Source organism: Engraulis encrasicolus, chromosome 9 (genome assembly GCF_034702125.1).
Source record: "Engraulis encrasicolus isolate BLACKSEA-1 chromosome 9, IST_EnEncr_1.0, whole genome shotgun sequence".
Lineage (NCBI taxonomy): Eukaryota > Metazoa > Chordata > Actinopteri > Clupeiformes > Engraulidae > Engraulis > Engraulis encrasicolus.
Window position 1 is genome coordinate 9,924,407 of NC_085865.1, and position 21,804 is coordinate 9,946,210.

Consider the following 21,804-nt stretch of genomic DNA (forward strand, 5'->3'; position numbering starts at 1 on the left):
ATAGCAAGTCATAATGCTATCCATCTATGTTGGATTAGGTGCATTAAAACAGAGGGAAGAGTGGGGTTCCTCGTTTAAATGAATTAAAAATGCTCTTTCTGTCCCCTGTCACAAATTGGCATTGCTTTGTGTGTCTTAATTCCAATGCTTTTAAATACCAATAAAAGACAGCCAATATAAAATCCAGGAAATGTATTTTACTCTGTTTTAGTTAATGTAGATTACAATTAATTTAATTTTATGAATCAGTGGTGTCGTCACAGATACTCTAGGAAGGGCTGTGGTGTCGTGTCCCCCCCCCCCCCCCNATGTAGATACACTTTCCAGGACAGTAGGGGCGCCACGTGTGCTGTAAATCTCGCATGGCTATGGTTTTCAATTAGGATAACACCATAGAAGAAGAGGGAAAAGGCCACTAGTTGAAGAAAATGGCCGACGTAGAGATGGATATTCACGGCGAGAGGTTGAATAATGGGTAAGAACACGTGCAGCATGTGCCTCTTTGTAACTCACTGGCGGTTGGAAAATTGTATTACTGAAAGCCGTTAACATTATAATAATCGGCTCTGTAACCGTTGCAACTTGAACCCGCTGTCAAGAGTTTTCATAATATTGCTAATGTCAGGTAGCCAGCTACCTAGCATTGCACCTTAGCTATGCATGGAAAATAGCTAACGTGAGGCACCGCTGCTAAGCTACTCAGCAAACATGTTTCTCTGTGCCGGTAACTGCAAGAGATGGCAATCTCAAGGCTTTGGGTTCTGTACTTGCAGTACTAGTTAGCCTGTAGCAGTGTGTATTGCCAAACGAATCATGATATTTTGTGTATTTGTTGCTTTCAGGGAATGGTGTTCAGCTAGAGTTAACCACCTTTGGAAGCTCTTTCATGTTGCTGATTTGTAAATGGCTAGCTAGCTGTAACTTGTAAACGGCTAGTTAGCTGACACAGTTGTTAGCTAGGTTTGTTTGTTGCTATGCCCATTGGTTAGAACAGCAGTAGGCACTGTTCAGCGCTTCATAGTTGTGCACCTGACATCAGTCTACTCTGTTGTTATTAAAACGTTGTACCCACGCATTTGGCTCTAGTGCATTCCGTCAGTAAACTTTGTACCGATGCTGGTTGGTTTAGCTAACGCCATGAAAACGGGAATTAGCGAGGTACAGGGGCCAGTGTCATGCTCACCGCAAGTAGCAGACTTTTCTGGAATACCAAGTCGAAACAACAGTATTTGCTGTAGATTTTTGACTGAAAATAAGTGTGGCTTGGGTACATGAAAAAGACGTTTTCCATAATGCACACATGTATTTTATGTCTCTGCAAAGAGGTAGAGATATTGGCCTAGGCCTATACGTCTACACACACTTACTGTTCCTATACCACGGCATAAGAGTTTTGACTTTGAATGTCTACTTGTTCCTCTACAGGAAAGAGGACTTGGACAGTCCTGGCAAGAGCGATGAGGAGAATGGCGATATGTCAGAGGAGGAAGAGGACGACGACGAAGAAGGAGAGGGATCCCCCATGGCTGACGGTGGTGGTGGTGGTGGCGGCGGCGGCGGCGGAGAGGACCGCGTTGCAGAGTTGAACGGCGAGAAACCGGGACCAGAGTCCTCCTCCTCCAAGCACCGCAGCAGTGGCGGCAAACACAAGAAAAAGAAACACAAGCACCGCAGCAAGCACAAGAAACACCGGCATGGGGACCGGGACCACCATCACCACCACGACGAGGAGCGCGGCGACAAGAAGCGCAAGCACCGGCACAAGCACAAGAAGCACCGGCGCAAAGACAGTGCTGCGGACGGCGGCTCGCCCTCCCCCACCTCCGCCACCCCAGGTGCCGGAGCAGGGAGTGCGACGGCGGGGAAGACCGATAGGGACGGTGGCGTCGGCGTTGGCGTCGGCTCCCCGAGCTCGGCCAACAACCCCGGACTGGACGACCAATCGCTCCTGGAGGATCTGGAGAAACAGCGGGCGCTCATCAAGGCGGAGCTGGACAGCCAGCTGATGGAGGGCAAGGTGCAGTCGGGCATGGGGCTAATCTTGCAGGGCTACAACTCTGGCTCGGACGAGGAGGGAGGGGAGGGCAGGATTCGTAACGGGGAACAGAGGCACCGGCTGAGCGGTTCGGGGACTGGGAAGGAACAGAGCAGTAGCAGCCGGTCCAGCAAACGGGACCGCAAAGACTCCACCACCGACGCGGCGTTGGGGTCCAAGACGTCGAGCTCCAAGCGGCGGAGCCGATCCAAAGACCGCAGCGGGCGGGAGCGGGAAGGTAAAACCGACGGCAGCGCTGCTGCACCGACAGCGACGACCAAAAGTGGCGCCGGCGGCAGCGTCGACGCGGGTAAAGAGCGTCCCGGTAAAGACCGCAGCGGCTCCAAGGACCGGAAGCGCTCGCGGAGCGGAGAGCGGTCGAGGGATCGCTCCAGGAAGTCGCCGTCTCCGAGCGGGCGCAGACGTTCGTCGCCCGGAGACAAGCGGGACAGAGGAGGGCGCTCGGACAGGCGCTCGTCCCCACGGGCAGAGGAGAGGGAGAGTGGCAGGCGCCAACAGCAGCAGGCGGAGGCGGGCAGCAGCAGTCGCCGGTCGAGCTCTCGTGGGAGACGAAGCCGGTCCAGAGAGGGGGCCCGCGCGGGACGCTCGGAGGCCGAGAGGGAACGTGGAGGGGAGAAGGACAACAAGAAGACGGGCAAGGACAAGTCCCCGTCCAAGGACGCCTCGTCTGGGAAGGAGAATCGCTCACCACACCACAGGTACTGTAGGACTGGCTGGAGGACACAAATGACTTGGACATTACATTACACTTAGCTGACTGTTTTTTTCTCCAAAGCGATTTATTCAGCCCTTTCCAAGATCTGAGCTATTCTAATGGGGGCAGCTTTTGTTTTCATTTTAAAAAATCTTAACATACGCCTACTCCAAATATTTTCCCAAAAGGTATCGCTGTTTGCTAGTTGTCTGCTGATGTTGCATAACCTTTTGGATGTTTTTGGGAATAAATCAAGACATTTTTTTGAAATGTAAACAAACAGCTGCCCCCATTACAAAGACCAGGATCTCGGAAAAGGCTGGGGAAAAAAAAATGTCAGGGTAGTGTGAGCATTACAACTGCATGTTGAAATTGACTGAAGTTATCCTTTAAGTGCTGTGTAATCAGACCAGTCTACTCTTTGTTTGATGTTGTTTTCATATACCCTGATCTTGATTGGTGGGATTTGCTTCCACCTCGTGTTTGGGCCAGATGCTCTGGGAGGGATCTAGTCTTGTTACCAAGACAACAGCCCAATTGGCGTACTATGACGGTGGTAAAAATGGAAGTTACCCCTACCATCATGTCATGATCGAATGTCAGCATTTGGGTGAAATAGGACACATTTCAAATGTCAACAGAGAGCACTACTGCCCAATAGCCAGGCCTTGCCCTCCTAGTGACGCAACACCTTCACCGTTGCTACTAGTCAGGTCAAGAGCAATGCAAATGCTTTCTGAGCTCCCGAAAAATCGGGAACACCTCCCACTTTGTTGGGAAGCAAACGGCCATTGGCAAACCAAGGGAGGCGGGTCAACCCTGCCGTTTGGGAAATTTTAATTGATATGCTCTTGGTCAGACAAAGTCTCGAAGAGATTTGAAAGTCGATGATAATCAGGCTACCATTCCTGACCCTCTTTACGAATTATTTTAGTACGGCATGATAATAAGACAAGGCTAGTATTTATGTGCGTCTTCTTTATTGTTGTTGTTGTTGTTTTTTCTGCCCCCCCCCCATATGCAGGCGAGCCCAGAGTCCCCCTCAGCACCGGCGCAGCTCCTCCCCACGCCACCGAGACCGGCACGCACTCCCAGCACCGTCCGGGTCGTCTGACCGGGCCAAGCAGAGCCACTCGCCCTCCAGGACCAGGTCGCCCGCCAGGAGGGCCAGGAGCCGGTCTCCCGAAGCCCGGCGGAGAGATACCTCACCCGCCAGGTTATTACGGTTATTATTACACTGCATTAGGTACAGGGTATTGGTTATAGACCCAGGAGGGGCAGGTTATTATTACACTGTATTAGCTAGCTACAGGGTATTGGTTATAGACCCAGGAGGGGCAGGTTATTATTACATGGTATTAGCTAGGCTCAGGCTGTTGGTTCTAGACCCAGGAAGCGCAGGGGCAGGTCTCCCGAAGCCTGGCGGAGAGATACCTCACCCGCCAGGTTATTACGGTTATTATTATTATTATTATTATTATTATTATTACACTGTATTAGCTAGGTACAGGGTATTGGTTATAGACCCAGGAGGGGCAGGAGTAAGTCTCCCAAAGCATGAGAGACGCCTCACCGGCCAGGTTGATGTTATGATAACACTACCCTGCATTAGGTACAGGGTATTGGTTATAGACCCAGGAGGGCCAGGAGCAGGGAGGTCTCCCGAAGCATGGCCGAGAGATATCAGGTACTGTTATTATTATTATTATTATTATTATTATTACTACGCTACATTAGCTAGGCTCAGGGTGTTGGTTATAGACCCAGGAGAGATATCTCACTGGCCCAGTTATTGCTGTTATCATTACACCACATTAGCTAGGTACAGGGTATTGTTTCGAGGCCTAGGAGGGGCAGAAGTAGGAGGGATATCTCACCAGCCAGGTTACTGTTATTATTACGCTACACTAGCTAGGTACAGGGTATTGGTTCTAGACCTGACTTCTACTCTGACTCAACAAGTCCTCATCTCTGCTGTGGCCAATGGCAACGAGATGATGATGATGACATAGTTTTATTTATTTTTTCTACCTCTTGTTGTTGTCCTCATCACAGGAAGCGTAGCAGAGCGGAGGCTGGCGCGGCACGGGACCGGTCACGTGACGCGAGCCCCGTGAGGCGGCGAATGAGCCGCTCCCCTCTGCGGCGGAGATCTCTGTCTCCACGGCGACAGGCCCGCTCTCCTCTCCGCAGACGCAGCCGGTCGCCCCTGAGGCGCGGGTAAGGAAACCCTCCAGAAACAACATGGGCCTATACTGTAGTACTAAGAAGATGGTCAGGAGTAAACCACTTTTAAGTTAAGAGGTAAATCATCTAATAGAAGAGCCTGGAGTCCTCATTTTCTTAAGAACCAAAGCGACTTACAATCGAGGACATCATAATACATCATTAGCAGATACGAAGTTCACAAGGAATATACTGAACAACAAGTGCTATACACAGTGGGGTTTAGGTGGGTTTTTATTAAGTGATGTAGAGTACACACACACACAGACACACATTGCTCACCTTTGTTCTTGCTGTGCTATTTCCAGCTCCTGAAACATGGTTCTGATAAATGTTATTTGACTAACTGTAGGTCGTGATGACAAAGCTAGAGAAGTAATTCATTTTTGTTTGTTTGTTTACTTTACTGATCTATTCCAGAGGAGGTTCAGCCACTGGTGATACTGTAGGTAGTTGGCAAGTGAATGGATGTCAATGGGGTTTTCACTTGCCCGCGTTCACCCCCTAGTGTGCACCCAAGAGGAACTGCAAAGCTTACTGGCAACAATGGAAACCAATGAGCGTGAAGCTTCTCCTCTATTCTAATTTCTCTGTCTATTCCTTCTGTTTGCTTGCTCCAGAGAGCGTGACCGCTTTGGTCGCCTGCGGCCGTCCCGGCGGTCGACGTCTCGTGAGCGAGAGAGGCGGCGGAGGAGGGGCAGGGACGAGGACAAGTTCAAGGGCAGTCTGTCAGAGGGCATGAAGGCCGACCGGGACTCCTCCTCAGAGGAAGTGTAAGTGGAACTGAGGTGTTCCTGTGCAGTACACCACTCGGGGCTCGAACCCACTACCACCTCTTAGGGCGAGATCACGCAGACCCAGTAGGAGGCGGATGTGTTCTATTGTTTGTCAATGAAAATGAGCGGATTACGCGTCTAATATCAGCGCAAGGCGGGTTGCGGATTCTCCGCCTCTCCGCGCCGGGCGGATCGAGTTGAAAAAAGTTCAACTCAAGGCGGGTAAACCCGCGGCGGATTTCCAGCTGTTCGATAGGAGACCGTTATCAACATTCATATCAGATTCACTATCCAACATTAGGAGAGCAAGAAAAGAGCTTGTCTTCTATTCATTTTACATGGATGAATGGACAAAGCATTTTGTGTATGTTTTCACAACATTTAATGACACACCACCATCGATTAGACTACGTTGCGAGTGACAGTTGAGTCGTAACTTTGCCTAGTCATTGTAGGCAGAAATCCGCGGTCTGGTGATCGCGCCCTTAGTCAGCGCTCCAGGTCGAGTATGGGAGGCACAGCAGGATACCGCTGAGCTAAAAGACCAGTTCGATAGCTCAGTGCTACCGATACTGTATGAGGCTTCGGGAGGGAGGTTTACTAACGTTCCACACCCCACTCTGCTAGTTGCCCTCCGTTACACTAGCGCAGCAGCAGAACGGGCTCGTAGCAATTACGGTACCAATAGGATTTTGTTTGGTGTAGATCCTAATAGTAATCATTGATTCATTTATTTACCGTAAGTTTGCTCTCACACATCACTGGGTCATTATACAATGTTTGTTTTAATGTAATTGATTTATTCTTGGACGCGTATAACAAATAATTACCTAAAAGTACTTGTCATCCATGTCCTTGTTGCTGGTTTTGAAATGTGTGTGTGTGTGTTCAGGATGGAGGACTACGACGCTGAAGAGGAGGATGAAGAGGCTTTGATTGAGCAGAGACGACAGCAGCGACTGGCCATTGTGCAGGTCAGTCTGTTGCAAAAACTTAGCTTCTAACTTTTAAACGCAACTTATTTCATGTTTTTATGTGCTTCGGAGGCTGAGATATTTAGGTTTTAATACTAGAGAGAGAGCAACCCTAAAATGCAGGGGTAGGCAATTAGGTTTGGACGAGGGCTGTTTTTTTTCTGACAAGGGCATCGTGGGCCGGCCATGGCCATGGTTAAAAACTCCTGCCGTCTCTCTCTCATGAAAAGGGTAACCTGTCTTAGAAACCCCTAACTAATGTATAAAGTTGGCAGTTATTGATCATTATTACATGTTTCATTAGCTGAAGACTGCTAGCCATCAATGCCATCAAATTTCGTCTGCATTTTTTCCCCAATCAGACTATTTGACTGCACTCACTGCATTGCACTGCTATTTGCTGCGTCTCGCGGGCCGAAAGTAATATATGGCGGGCCAGATTTGGCCCCTGGGCCACTAATGCCTTTGCCTGGCTCTTGCCCGACCTGTAGTTCCGCACAGCTTTGTGAGCTCCACTACTAGGTCTGGGAGCATGTAGCAGGATTCCATTTCTACAGTCAAAAAAAAATCGCAGCATTTATTGCTTCAATATCAACAAATTCTTTCAAAACCATTTTCTGTTGATCTCTAAAGCGTCAATATGGTCTATAATATGACCTGTGACTCCTCAATGTGAGCTGTCAGTAATATTGAAGTGATAAATGCTCGGCATTATTTTTTGAGTCCAGAAATTGAATCCTGCCACATGCTCCCAGACCGATGTGTGTGTTTGGAGTGCCACCAGGGGGCTCCAGAGCACACACACGGAGGTCTGGTAGGAACCAGGCTACTAATGCCTACCCCTGCTAAAATGGGTTAATGTTTCGGTCCTCCACTAAAGTAATGTGCGTTCAGGCTGACAGAGACCCGAGCCAGTGCCCGTTGCCGCACCTACAGGCGTGTTCACTCTGCAAGTCCGCAAGAGAGTTTGGGAAACTGTCTCTTAAGTTGATTTGCTATGCGAACCAAAAAATGCTTATTTTACTTTGCGAACGGTGACCTCAACGTGGACATCAGCAGGTTCATCTGGTTAACAAATGGTCATATACGGGAAAAGGGCCAGGGCCTGGTATGAATGTGGATGGTTCTCAGGTCAGCACTTACATTCCGTACGTAACAGGTGCACTGGCACCACTCTTGTCGGCCTGAAAACAATGAGCGTCTTTTTCAGTTTTAGTTCTGTGGCAACCCGAAGTTATCGATCTCGGGAGAGTAGGCTACATGCTTTTTGGTCCAAGGATTATCATCACGTTACTCCATATCTACCTTCCAATAGAAATATAAGGTGGTGAACCAGGATAGCAACATGGACTCAAGGATGATATTTACCTTTCCTCTCTCTGTCTCTCTGTCTCTCTCTCTCTGTCTCTCTCTCTCTGTCTCTCTCTCTCTCTCTCTCTCTCTCTCTCCAATAGAAATACAAGGCGGGAAATGAAGACAGCAACATGGGTTCGATGGCGTCGGAGCCTAGCAGTCCGCAGAGTAGCACGCGGAGCCGCTCGCCCTCGCCCGACGACATTCTAGAACGCGCCGCGGCAGACGTCAAGGAGTACGAGCGCGAGAACATCAACACCTTCGAGGCCAGCGTCAAGGCCAAGTTGACCCTCCTCGCCACAGAGAAGGACGGTAAGCTGCGGTAAAAATGCGTGCATCTCATTTCAAGATGCAACACGGTTTCTGTTCAAGCAAACATACAGTAAATGCAGAAGAGAGTCAGCTGGAAATGGCGATTTGACAGACAGGCCATCGGAATTTTATGACCACAGAGCTACATGTGTGTCTCCTGCATTAGGATAAAAGTATAATGGTAGTGTAATGGAATAATATATTAAGACATAAACTTCTTGACATGAAGCTAGAATTATGCAAGTATTAACTGTGAGAAGCTTGGTGACTTGGTGATTTTTTTTGTTATTATTCTGCTTTTAATTTAAGTTGTGATGGGCCACCGCTCATCTGTTTAGAAGGTGCAGGATTCAGTAAAAAAAAAATCTGTATAAAAAGAAGACAATCACACTTTGGGTCTATTTTTGTGCAAAGAAGCTTTACTTGACTTGCAAGCTTTCGGTCCTTAGACCTTCATCAGGCAGGGTCTGCCTGATGAAGGTCTAAGGACCGAAAGCTTGCAAGTGAAGTAAAGCTTCTTTGCGCAAAAATAGACCCGAAATGTGCGGATTGTCTTCTTTTTATACAGAATTCTGCTTTTAATGCCACCACATTATGCTGTCTGCTGGTTGCTGTCCTGTCTGCTGTTGGTCTCAGAGACTTTCCTCTCCTCACACTCCTCTCTGTTGTTGGAAACAATTGTGTGTGTGTCTGTGTCTTGTATTCAGCAATAGACAGAGGAGACGCACATCTTAACAAAGCACAAAGAGTATACAGTCAACACTTTCGCCATGCTTCTCTTTCCTGCTTGGAACATCTGTTGCTGACTTATCCTTTGTCTTTACATTTGACCGATATCTTATCAATATAATATAATCTTTCAATATAATTTGAAAATTCCAACAGATTTTAACAGATGGGAGAAGAAAAGACCGTGAAAACTCTAGCTTATTCTCATTTCTAATTCATATTAACAAGCACAGAAATTAGACATGCTTGACAGTAAAAAAAAAAAAAAAAAATCCACGCACTTTTGCTGCTCACCAATTAATTAGCACAATGTTTCGACATCACACTGTCTCCATCAGCGGTAGGAGTGTAATAATATCCCACTGTTGACCAATAGCCATACTGTGTGTTGAAAATGGTGTGTTGCCAATTAGGGCTGGGTAAAATAATCGATTTAATCGATAATCGATCAATATAATCTAAAATTCACATAATCGATTCACAGGGCACAAAATCGATTTTTTTTTTTTGGGGGGGGGTTCTATTTCTTTTTGTTCTTTTTGTTTAATTTAGGTCTATGGAAAATACCCAGTAGGTATTAGTCAATTGGGCCTAGGCCTACATATTACAAATTAGCAATCTGTTAACAGTGTCAAGCCACAGCCCTTTGACATTTTATATAAAAATAGGCAACAGCATCTTTTGGGGGAAATCCTGCCACCAAGAAGGGAATGGATTGAATCGATTCGGAATGAATCGAATCGAATTGAATCGTGATTAATTGATTCAATGCCCTAAGAATCGAAATCGAATTGATACAGGAACATGGCTGCGATACCCAGCCCTATTGCCAATAGTTTGTCTGGTTTGACTTGATGTGTGTTTCTGTGTGTCTTATTCAGGGTCGAACCCAAAGAAGCCCTCGGCCCCGGACATGTTCATAGAGTCCGATGACATGTTTCATGCCGACTTTGATGTAAGTCCGATTATGTCCTCTTTTGAAAGTCGCTTTGGTTATAAAGCGTCTGCCAAATGCAATGTAATGTAATGTAATGTAAAAGTCATGAAGCTACATTCTCTTGCTCTTCTTTTTAGCTTTTTTTTTTTTTTCATAAGCCTTCAATCTTATGCGTCAATTTCTGACTAGTTGCGCTCTTATCAGCATTTGAAAATCAATTTTTTGTAGGGATGCACCGATATCAATACTGGAGTAATATACTCGTACTCTTCAAACAGTTGCTGATACTGTGCACCGATACCACCAGTGTTACCCCGGAGTAGGGTTGTCGTATCGGATCGGATCGGATGGATCGGATCGACTGCCGATATTGGCAAAAAATGCGGATCGGTATCGAATCGGCATGCACGGAAAAATCTGATCCAAAATTCCGATCCATTTTCCTGTTCTGTGTTTATTAATATCTGAAAAAACAGGTCAGTTTCTCATTAAAAACCATTGTGTATTACTCAAATTCACCTCAGGACTTTTTCTAGGATTTTTTGGGCATGAGGGAGCATCATGGCAGGTTACAGGGGGTGAAGGGGGGTGTTCCCCCCCCATGAATGAGAAATTTATTAGGGGCGCTCAAATATATATATAATAAAAAAATATATATATATATAAATAAAAGTATGAGGGTGCACCCACGGAGGTATGAGGGTGGTGTGACGACAAAGTAAGTAGGCTAAATAACTTTCAACTTAAATACTCCGACAGGCCAGTATCGGTATCGGCCGGAATCTGATCGGAAGTGAAATAAAATATCTGTATCGGATCAGAAGTGCAAAAACCTGGATCGGGACATCTCCACCCCGGAGCACTTAACGCTGCCCTTGGTCAACTAAGTACTAATGTTAACTTCCTGTGTCTCTGACGTTTGTTCTCCCGCTCCTCTTTTCAGAGTGCACGGCTAAGGGCAGCAGGCATCGGTAAAGACTTCAAGGAGAACCCCAACCTCAGGGACAACTGGACAGATGCCGAAGGATACTACCGTAAGTCTGGATGACACACTTGTGACTATTTTATTGTAGTATTTGGCAACAGGATACTACCGTGAGTCTGAGATTTGTTGGGATGACGCCCTTTTGAGTCTTTTATTGTAATATTTGCCAACATGATTACATTGGGAGTTTGATCATGTGAACCACCACTATGGTGTGCTGTCTGGTTATGTGTGCGTGGTTCCTTGGTCTAGGGCAGTGGTTCCCAACTTTTCACAACACTTTTTCTACTGTGTGCGACCCCATTTTGGACCCAAGAATATTTTTTTGACCCTAAGAAGACACTAAGACTGCTTCTATCATGTGTGTTTGGAGCAAGTGTTCTGCTTATTGAATGTGGTGTTGTTGCTTGCTCCCTTAAAGGTGCACTGTGTACACTTTTTAGTAGTTTTTTTTCCAGAAGTCATCCTTTCCATTCACAAATGTTACTTTTTTCATGAATACTTACCACCATCATCAAATTCTAAGTGTTCATTATGACTGGAAAAATGGCATTTGTCATACATGAAAAGGGGGATCTTCTCCATGCCATTTTGAATTTCTAGAAATAGCCATTTTTAGCTACAGAATGTGCTATACTTTGATCATATTAGTAAATATTAGTTTATTACATTCACGAAAAGCTGAAATTTGGCAATAGGCAGCACAGTTTCCATGATCATCTGGCCACCATCTTACACGGTGCACCTTTTCAAGTGACCTAATGGTGTGCTCTCCTGTGCAGGAGTGAATATCGGCGAGACGTTGGACAAGCGCTACGACGTGTACGGGTATACGGGCCAGGGTGTCTTCAGCAACGTCATCAGAGCCAGAGACTCGGCCAGAGCCGGCCAGGACGTGGCCATCAAGATCATACGCAACAACGAGCTCATGTGAGTAGTCCTCAAAGCAGAGTCCCTGCTGTGCACAACCACTGTCCAGGTGCTGGTGAAGCACAATAAAAGTGATGCAAGTAAAAGGGGGATAAATCACCGCTAGGGATGCACCAATACCACTTTTTTGAAAACCGATACAAGAACGAGTACATTAATGTGTGAACTTGCCGATACAGAGTGCCGATACCGATACCTTTTACCACCAAAATACAATGAAAATAAATGCTTGGCCTTGTTTTTTTCCACCGGTGATATTTTTATTGTCCATTTCCATGTAGATTTAAATGTTAGTAAATGTATGAGGTGGTGCTTTTTTCCATGCTACTTTCAAGTCCACAGAACGTGACAAGATGTTGCATTGTTTTGTGTAATCGCAGTATCGTTCCTGGTATCGGCAAGTGCTGTACGAGTACAAGTACGAGTATAATGAGCAGTATCGGGTGCCAAATTGTGAACAACACATTTCGTGTGCGTGCGCGCGTGCGCGCGCGTGTGTGTGTGTTAGAAGACTTGTCTGAAGTATTAATTTACCATTGCCTTGTGTGTGTGTGTGCATGCAGGCACAAGACGGGCATGAAAGAGCTGGAGTTCCTGAAGAAGCTGAACGATGCCGACCCAGACGACAAGTTCCACTGCCTGCGCCTCTTCAGACACTTCGACCACAAGCAGCACTTGTGTCTCGTGTTCGAGCCTCTCAGGTTAGGGTTCTTTATAATATGCCCACTCCCATCGTCGACAAGCAGCACTTGTGTCTCGTGTTCGAACCTCTCAGGTTAGGGTTCTTTATAAGCAGCACTTGTGTCTCGTGTTCGAACCTCTCAGGTTAGGTTGCTTTATTATAATATGCCGACTCAGGGCTTTTTCTAGGTTTTTTTGGCATGAGGGAGCATCATGGCAGGTTGCGGGGGGGTGAAGTGTGGTGTTCCCCCCGTGAACGAGAAATTTACTAGGGGCGCTCACATATATATATATATATATATATATATATATATATATATATATATATATATATATATATATATATATATATATATATATATATAAATAAAAGTATGAGGGTGCACCCGAGGAGGTGAGGGTGGAGCGCCCCTATTTCCCCGTTCAGAAAAAGCCCTGCCGACTCCCATCGTCGACCTGTGCTTGTGGCCTCGCGTTTTGCCTCCGGAGAAAACAATTTAGTTTCCCCTCTGTCAGCCTACTTTTGTGGGACTATTCTTCATTCACCATCCCAAATGTTGAGGTTTAAATGTTGAGGTGTGGCTAAAAAAAGGCAATTAATACAATGTCAAACCATTTCTTTATTTTTTTAGCATAGTGTATCTCAAACTTTTTCAGACTGAGGACCACTGTGTCCCCCCAAAAATGTTCAGGGACCACTTGTCAACTGAATTGACAGTTGAGGGGTGCCAATTTGACGCTGCTAATTTTGATCCAGACCACTCCGTTTTTATTCACATTTTCACCACAATAAGACAGGCTTGTAATGTGAATAAGACGGGCTTGTAATAAGGCTTCAGCTATGTTAAGCTTTTTAATCATATTACGATTATAGCCTACTGCTAGCTCGTCTTGGAAAAGTAGAAATCCCCTTGACCACCTGAGCGCTGTCGCGGACCACCAGTGGTCCCCGGCCCACACTTTGAGGATCACTGTTTTTTAGCACATTGTGATTTTACTTTTTGTCTGTGTTTGTGTTGTAGCATGAACCTCCGTGAGGTTCTGAAGAAGTATGGCAAGGACGTGGGTCTGCACATCAAGGCGGTGCGCTCCTACAGCCAACAGCTCTTCCTGGCCCTCAAGCTGCTCAAACGATGCAACATCCTGCACGCCGACATCAAGCCAGACAACATCCTGGTCAGTACACTGAAGACTATTTCAAATGCAATTTGATTTATATGTGGTCCTTGGTGGTAGTTTTTTTTGTCTGATAAAATTGACTATAGGTACATAAAACTTGGATGACTATGTTGAAATTTGGTTTCAATTTGTATTTATTAATTTAGGTTTTTTTGTATTATTGATCCATCTATTTGCTCTTTTTATTCTGGTTCAATTCAGGTGAACGAGTCGAAGACCATTTTGAAGCTCTGCGATTTTGGGTCGGCGTCACATGTGGCAGATAACGACATCACCCCTTACCTGGTCAGCAGGTTCTACAGAGCGCCGGAGATCAGTAAGCACTAGGGATGTAAATAAAATCGAAATGTATCGATGTATCGGAAGTATCGACTGGTGATTTAATCGAATCGCATCGCATCGTATCGTGGGGCATTCTTAAGAATCGAAAAGAATCGAATCGCTGGCCCCTACAATGCCCTAGCTCCATAACACAATAGTAGTGGAAAAGTAATTGGAAAAAATCGAATCGAACCGAATCGCATCGTATCGTGGGGAATTCTTAAGTATCGAAAAAAATCGAATCCCTGATTTAAGAAATCGATACCGTATCGTATCGTCATGAAGGCTGTGATATACACCCCCAGTAAGCACAGCGCTTCAAGTTTAAGTTCATGTTTTATTTGTCCCCAAAAGGAGAAGTTGGGTTGTAACAGGTGTTAAAACATTCAGAACAGACACCAGATGATGAATAAATGCAACATAAGGGCGTGATCACACAGACCGCGGATTTTACAGTAGGAGGCGGATGTGTTCTATCGATTGTCAATGAAAATGAGCTGATTACGCTTCTAATATCAGCGCAAGGTGGGTTGCGGATTCTCTGCCTCTCCACGCTGGGCGGATCGAGTTGAAAAAAGTTCAACTCAAGACGGAAACCCCACGGCGGATTTCCAGATGTTGGAAAGGAGACCGTTATCAAAATTCATATCAGATTCACTATCCAACGTTTGGAGAGCAAGAAAAGAGCTCGTCTTCTATTCATTTTACATAGATGAATGGACAAAGCATTTTGTGTATGTTTTCACAACATTTAACGACACAACACCATCGATTAGGCTACGTTGCCAGTGACCGTTCAGTCGTTACGTTACCTAGTCACTGCATTCGAATAGGCAGTGGATCTGCGCTTGGTGTGGTCACTGCTGATCAATCAGCCCGACGCGCATCGCAGACTGTAGGCAGAAATCCGCGGTCTGTGTGATCGCGCCCTAAAGACAAGGAGTGCGTTTTAATATGCGACCTTGCCTCCTCCACTTGCGCTTATCTCCTCGTCCCGCCTCCTGGCCCCTCCTCCGTGGAGAAAACGATTAAGTTTCCCAGCTGTCAGCCTAGCCACAACAACTTTTGAGGGACTGTTTTTCATTCACCATCCCAATTGCAAATGAGAAAAAGACTCTACAATTGAGCTTTTGCAAGATATTGAAATATAATGCTGTTGTCAGTGATGTCATCATGGCGAGAAGCAAGTGGAGGAGGCAAGTGGAGGAGGCAAGATCGCATATTGCAACGCAGTCAGGGACATGGGCCTACACAGCACAAGGACATGAGGCCCCCCAAACATTTCACATAGCCTGAGACCAATACACAGAATCAAAAATCAATAAAATAGAACCAAATATGAAATTAGGATAAAAGAATTAGATTAAAAAAATCAGATTGAAACATGGAGACTGAGGCACCAGTCCAATGTGCAAAAATGCAATGTGCGAAATGGTTTCTTGTAGAGTTGCTTACATGCAACTGAAAATAGGAATATATTACATGGATAGATTGCCTTCGTGCTTCAACAGTCGATATGCTCCTGTTTCAATGTTTCAGTTTTTAAATGCTTGAATTTAATCCGTCTCTGTCTCTCTCTCTCTCTCTCTCTCTCTCTCTCTCTCTCTCTCTCTCTCTCTCTCTCTCTCTCTCTCTGTCTCTCTCTCTGTCTGTGTCCCCCCCCCAGTCATCGGTAAGCCATACGATTACGGCATCGACATGTGGTCGGTGGGCTGCACCCTGTACGAGCTCTACACGGGCAAGATCCTGTTCCCCGGCTCCTCCAACAACCACATGATCAAGCTGGCCATGGACGTCAAGGGCAAGATGCCCAATAAGGTATGAGCCCCTCACCCTTGGCATACTGTTCTCACCATAGAGGTAGAAAATAACACTAGAGGTGACCCCGCCCCCCTTTTTACGGCAATCTGTAGCGGCCATTATCTGTAGGTAGATCAGAGAAATGGAAATTAACGGAGAACGAGGCTCACCTCTGTCAAAATGGCTTAATCATGTGAAAATGTCCATCAACTCACTATACAAGGACAATAGTTGAAGTGTGTTGCTAACTATGTTCATACAAGATATTATTTGATTTTTAAATGTATTTTATCGACTCATATGATTTAAGTAGATATTTAGCCTGACATTTCAAATCTAGTCTTTGATTAATGTGTTACTTCATATTCACATCACCCTTGGCATACTTCAGAATTAAGTCCAGTTGGAGTGCTTCCTGGAACTGACTAGTTTTTTAAGATGGTGCTCTTTGGTGACAGGCTTGGTTGATTTAAAAAAAAAAAAATGTTTAGAAATACCAAGGCATTCATCATCTTTGTAATTAAAATGCCTTTATTTTGTTGGGCATAGCATGATTAAAATACTTTGACGCGTTTCGGCATAAAGCCTTCATCAGGAAGTGAGGGCTTCATGCCGAAACGCGTCGAAGTATTTTAGTCATGTTATGCCCAACAAAATAAAGGCATTTTAATTACAAAGAAGATGAGTGCCTTGGTATTTCCACAATTTTTTTGAAATCCTTGGCATACTGTTCTCACTGCATGATATTAATTTAATATATGGGAACTAGTGATTAGGAAAGAGTCTTGGGATATTTTTTTATTAGATGCCCATCACCAGTGGCGGAACAATTCCACACAGGACCCCATGGCAAAACACTGATAGGGCCCCGCATACAGCCTGCCATGGCCACACTGATACAGGAGGGCCCTAGGCCCAGGGGCAAATGCCCTGCTTGCCTGGGTCAATCCCCCTTGGCGTACTGTTCTCGGGCTGTATGATATTAATTTAATAAATGGTAACTAGTGGTTTGGAAAGATTAGTCTTGGGATATTTAGTATGCAGAACACAATCAAAGAAGTAAAATAACATTGTCATCAACAAATCTTTTCTGCAGATGATCCGGAAGGGTCTGTTCAAAGACCAACACTTCGACCAGAACTTGAACTTCTTGTACATTGAAGTTGACAAAGTGACCGAAAGGGTAAGATTTTCTTCTTGTGTTTTTGCTGTCCTTCTGAACCATACAAAAACATGGCATTGCTGCTTGTAAATCGACAAAAATATGAACGGTTTGAAATTTGCCTTTTTCAATTTGTCCATTTGTCTTTGATGAAGGAGAGTCCTCACTGACATTATTTCTTTGACTCCATCCAAAACAATGTAAAGTCAACACTGGGGAATGGACACAAATAGGTCAATACATTGTGCTTTGTATTGATGCATAGGGCTGGGCGATATGAAAAAAAAACATATCACGATATGGATTACTTTATATCACGATAACGATATATATCACGATACAGCACAATTACATACGTTTTCAGTTGTGCTCTTTATTTGTTCTTTATTTTTTCATGTTGCAAAACAACCTTTCTTTAAATGGGTTTTTTTATTATTATTTTTACAGTTACATTAACTTGTAGTGTGTATTGTTGTGACAACATGAAATGTAATGAAATGATAGTAATTTTATCAATTTTATACAATTGAATATCACGATATAAACGATATAGGAGAAAGGTCACGATATACACTTTTATATCACGATACGATAATGATGTCACATTACATTACATTACATTACATTACACTTAGCTGACACTTATCCAAAGCAACTTGCAGGGTCAAATCCTGCCCTTTCCTCTCCCTATAGAGCTTGAAAGTGACGTCACTTCCCCCGATTTCATGGGACCTCAACGGCGTCTTTAGCCGAAAAAAGCATGTAATCCAATGGCGGTATTAAAATGATATTTTGATCCCCTTCGAGTTGTGCCACGAGCTCCATAGATGTTGTTTCTGATATTTTTGTTTAATTTTTCGTACGAACCCCCAAACTTTTTAGAAAGCTGTGTTTCTTCACATTTTTCATGCAGACGGCCTTGGAACAAAACATTGATATTTCTGCATAAAAAATCTTTATCTAGCCTCTTAAACAGCATATTTGTAGCCCAGCGCATATAATGACTGAGATCAGAAGATATTTACTCGCTACCATATTGTTAGATGGTCAGCTTAGGTCCCGTGAAATGCGTAACTAAGGGCCGGGACTTTTAAGCTCTATACCTCCATCCATGGCTGAAGTGCTCTTGAGCTAGGCTACCTACAGTAACCCCACCTTGCTCCAGAGACTTTAACCAATACCCTGTAATGTCTAAGCCGCTTTGGATGAAATGATTTGCCTCCATCCAAAACAATGTACTGATGCATATTGCATTGCCTATCCCACCCACATTCTGCATCATGAATTTACCCTGATTCCCTCAGATAGACGTTTCAGGACGCTGAACTGCAGACTGATTAAATATAAGAACTCTCTTGTCCCCAATGCGATTAGAATGCTAAATGATGGACAGACATGCCATGTGAAGGGATTGCACAGGTTTTTTCCATGTTTCTTATGCTTTTATGTTTTCTATGTTTGTATGTTTTTTTTGTGTTCTCTATGTTATGTTGTATGGGTATGTGAGTGAGTACTGTATGTTATGCAGTGATTATTGTCCATGGAGGGGAAATTTGTCTTGGGCTTCAACAAAGTACACTCTAACTCTGGCATGCAATGATAAACACATTTTTCCCCCGACAGGTTAGGTTTAGGAATGAGTTTTGGTTTAGTCACAGTTCCACTTGTTTATAGGCTGCTGTACACATTTTTTTCACTGACAGGTTAAGTTTAGGAATAAGGTTTGGTTTAGGGGTTTAGGCACATTTCAACATCGACATGCAGAGGTGGCATCTACACTCTAACTCTAACTCTCGTCTCTCTTCCCCCTGGTGTTGTAGGAGAAGGTGACGGTGATGAGCATGATCAACCCGACCAAGGACCTGCTGGGGGACATGGTGGGGGGCCAGCGGCTTCCCGAGGAGCAGAGGAAGAAGGTGATGAACCTGAAGGACCTGCTGGACAGCACTCTCATGCTGGACCCGGCCAAGCGCATCAGCATCAACCAGGCTCTGCAGCACCCCTTCATACAGGAGAAGATCTGATCTTATCGGATCTAAGGCCATTTGTCCCAACTGCAGTGTGACTAAAGGTCTGTAAAGACGACTCCTTCAGTTGCAGGACACGCACTGCCAACGGGGGGTGGGGGGGTTTGTAGCGGCAGACCACGGACAATTCAGCCTGGTAGACATATACGTTGATCAGCGCTAAAAGAGGGGGGGGGGGGGCGCACCACCACCACCACCACTGACTGTACATGTCCCGCAATCGAAGGATGAGTCTGAATCGGGCTTAAAACTTAGTCCCATTACCGCTCATTCAAACTGGACAGGAGCTAACCTGACACCCCTTCGTACAGGAGAGGATCGGATCTACAGCCTTTAGCCATTGGTCCAACTGCAGCCTGACTCTCTAAAACTTGGTCCCATTAACGCCCATTCGAACTGGACAAGAGCTGACCTGACCTCATTAAGACCTATTCACTTGAGAAGCTCTAACCCGAGAAGATCGAACCAGTTAAGTTGGTTATGTCTACAGCAACCTTTCAGATACCAGAAGATCTGATGCAAACGCATCAGCATTAAACAGACGATGCAGAATGATACCCACTGATACACTGACTAGAAGACAAAACCTGTTTGGCCCCTTTAGCGTTTCTTCAGGAAAACGTGGTCCCATCAAGTCCTCTCTTCTCATGAAGGAGACGATCAAAGTCAGTCAACCAGGTGTTTATCACCATCATCGATCCATCCTGGAAGAGGTTTCACGGTAGCCTCCGCATCCTCCCACATCCAGCCACCCAGGGCCCTATACTAAGAAGCTGGTTCAGGAGTACACGTGGTCAAGTAAGGTTAGGCTGTAAATCATCTAGTAGAAGAGCCATAAGAAAATGAGGACTCCAGGCTCTTCTATCAGATGATTTACCTCTTAACTTACGAAGCCGGTACCTGGTACTCACCAGGTGAAGTAAGGTTAAGCTGCAAATCATCTAATAGGAGAGCCATAAGAACATGAGGACTCCAGGTTCTTCTATCAGATGATTTACTGCTTTACTTGAACTGGTGAGTACCAGGAACCAGCCTCTTAAGTCAGGTTAAGCTGTAAATCATCTAATAGAAGAGCCTGGAGTCCTCATTTTCTTATGGCTCTCCTATCAGATGATTTACCTCTTAACTTAACTTGGTGAGTACCAGGAACCAGCTTCTTAAGTAAGGTTAAGCTATAAAGCATCTAGTAGAAGAGGCATAAGAAAATTATGACTCCAGGCTCCTCTATTTGATGATTTACCTCTTAACCTAGTGAGTACCAGGTACTGGCTTCGTAAGTGAAGTAAGGTTAAGCTGCAAATCATCTAATAGGAGAGCCATAAGAACATGAGGACTCCAGGTTCTTCTATCAGATGATTTACCTCTTAACCTGGTGAGTACCAGGAACCGGCTTCTTTGCATCTTAAAAACACAAAAATTTCTGGGGAAGGACCCCCACACCCCCTTCCCGCAACCTATTAAAAGGTGCTGGAAAACTGAAAATTTGCTTGAAAAGTGCTTGAATTTGGTAATGAAAAATGTGTGGGAACCCTTCATCAGCCCGTTAGTTCTTGAGGACGTCAGTGACTACCAGGCCTCGTCAACACGTCTTCATATGGTCAGACGGACCAACAGCCAACTCATTCTGATGAAGGTGCAAGTTGACCAAGCCCCCTCCCATCACTCATTTTATCCAAGAAAAGAAAAGAAGATAAGATGGGGGATGACCTGGTCCAATCAGAAATGGGTACTACAGTACTGTACTTCAACCACGCGGTTCTCCTCTCCTCCTCCCACACCTCTCCTCCTCTCCTCTCCTCTCCTCCTCCCACACCTCTCCTCTCCTCTCCTCTCCTCTCCTCCTCCCACACCTCTCCTCTCCTCTCCTCTCCTCTCCTCCCACTCCTCTCCTCCCACACCTCTCCTCCCACACCTCTCCTCTCCTCTCCTCTCCTCTCCTCCTCTCCTTACCTCTCCTCTCCTTACCTCTCCTCTCCTTACCTCTCCTCTCCTCTCCTCTCCTCCTCCCACACCTCTACTCTCCTCTCCTCTCCTCCTCCCACACCTCTCCTCTCCTCTCCTCCTCCCACACCTCTCCTCTCCTCTCCTCCTCCCACACCTCTCCTCTCCTCTCCTCTCCTCTCTCCTCCTCACACACCTCTCTCCTCTCCTCTCCCTCTCTCTCTCAATGTTGAGGCAGTCTCTGAACCAATACCAGCATGATCAGCATCTACCTGATCCTTTACAAACGCTCGATGCCGCTAGAGAGAACACTTCAGGACCCCCCTTTTTGGAACATACTCCATGTCAAGTCACATCCCGAGCTTAAAGCGTGACCTGATTCAGATACTCTGTTGCTGAAGTGGCTGAATGGAATATGAAAACGAAAATAATCCGTTTGAATGTTATCTTAAGTTTGCATTGAGTCCATGTATTTCTTACTCCGTAGAGAGAGTAGACTCATTATGTTGGGATTACAACACATCCACTTCTCAGACACTTCAAATGACGTATGTGTGGATCATTCTCGTCAGATTCATTCAAGGAAGTGGCAAAAAACCATGCCATCCTTTTTCTTTATTAGTTATTTTTACATTTTGTCACGTTTTTTTTTCGTTTTTATTTTCATTATGTTGCGATGAGCTGAACTCTAACTGTAAATATGTCGGTGTTGGCCTCAACT

At 45.2% G+C, this 21,804-nt stretch overlaps 1 protein-coding gene across 1 annotated transcript; it reads left to right on the plus strand.

Annotated features, from left to right (window-relative positions):
• The first annotated feature begins 404 nt into the window (after positions 1–404).
• Positions 405–19,259, plus strand: prpf4bb (pre-mRNA processing factor 4Bb). The gene is made up of 16 exons (XM_063206047.1): positions 405–475; positions 1,426–2,754; positions 3,775–3,966; positions 4,806–4,970; positions 5,597–5,749; positions 6,645–6,726; positions 8,181–8,391; positions 10,002–10,075; positions 11,001–11,091; positions 11,825–11,972; positions 12,536–12,673; positions 13,676–13,829; positions 14,034–14,148; positions 15,820–15,971; positions 17,050–17,136; positions 18,936–19,259. Exons 1-16 carry the CDS (start codon positions 429–431, stop codon positions 19,137–19,139), a joined length of 3,342 nt encoding a protein of 1,113 aa, XP_063062117.1. The 5' UTR covers positions 405–428; the 3' UTR covers positions 19,140–19,259.
• Positions 19,260–21,804: the final 2,545 nt, after the last annotated feature.

Excerpts from the sequence above, each read along its gene's own strand:
- prpf4bb (XM_063206047.1), top strand. The coding sequence starts at position 429 with ATGGCCGACGTAGAGATGGATATTCACGGCGAGAGGTTGAATAATGG. Across the intron at positions 8,392-10,001 it reads CCTCGCCACAGAGAAGGACG|GGTCGAACCCAAAGAAGCCC; the intron begins GTAAGCTGCGGT and ends TGTCTTATTCAG. Across the intron at positions 17,137-18,935 it reads TTGACAAAGTGACCGAAAGG|GAGAAGGTGACGGTGATGAG; the intron begins GTAAGATTTTCT and ends CTGGTGTTGTAG.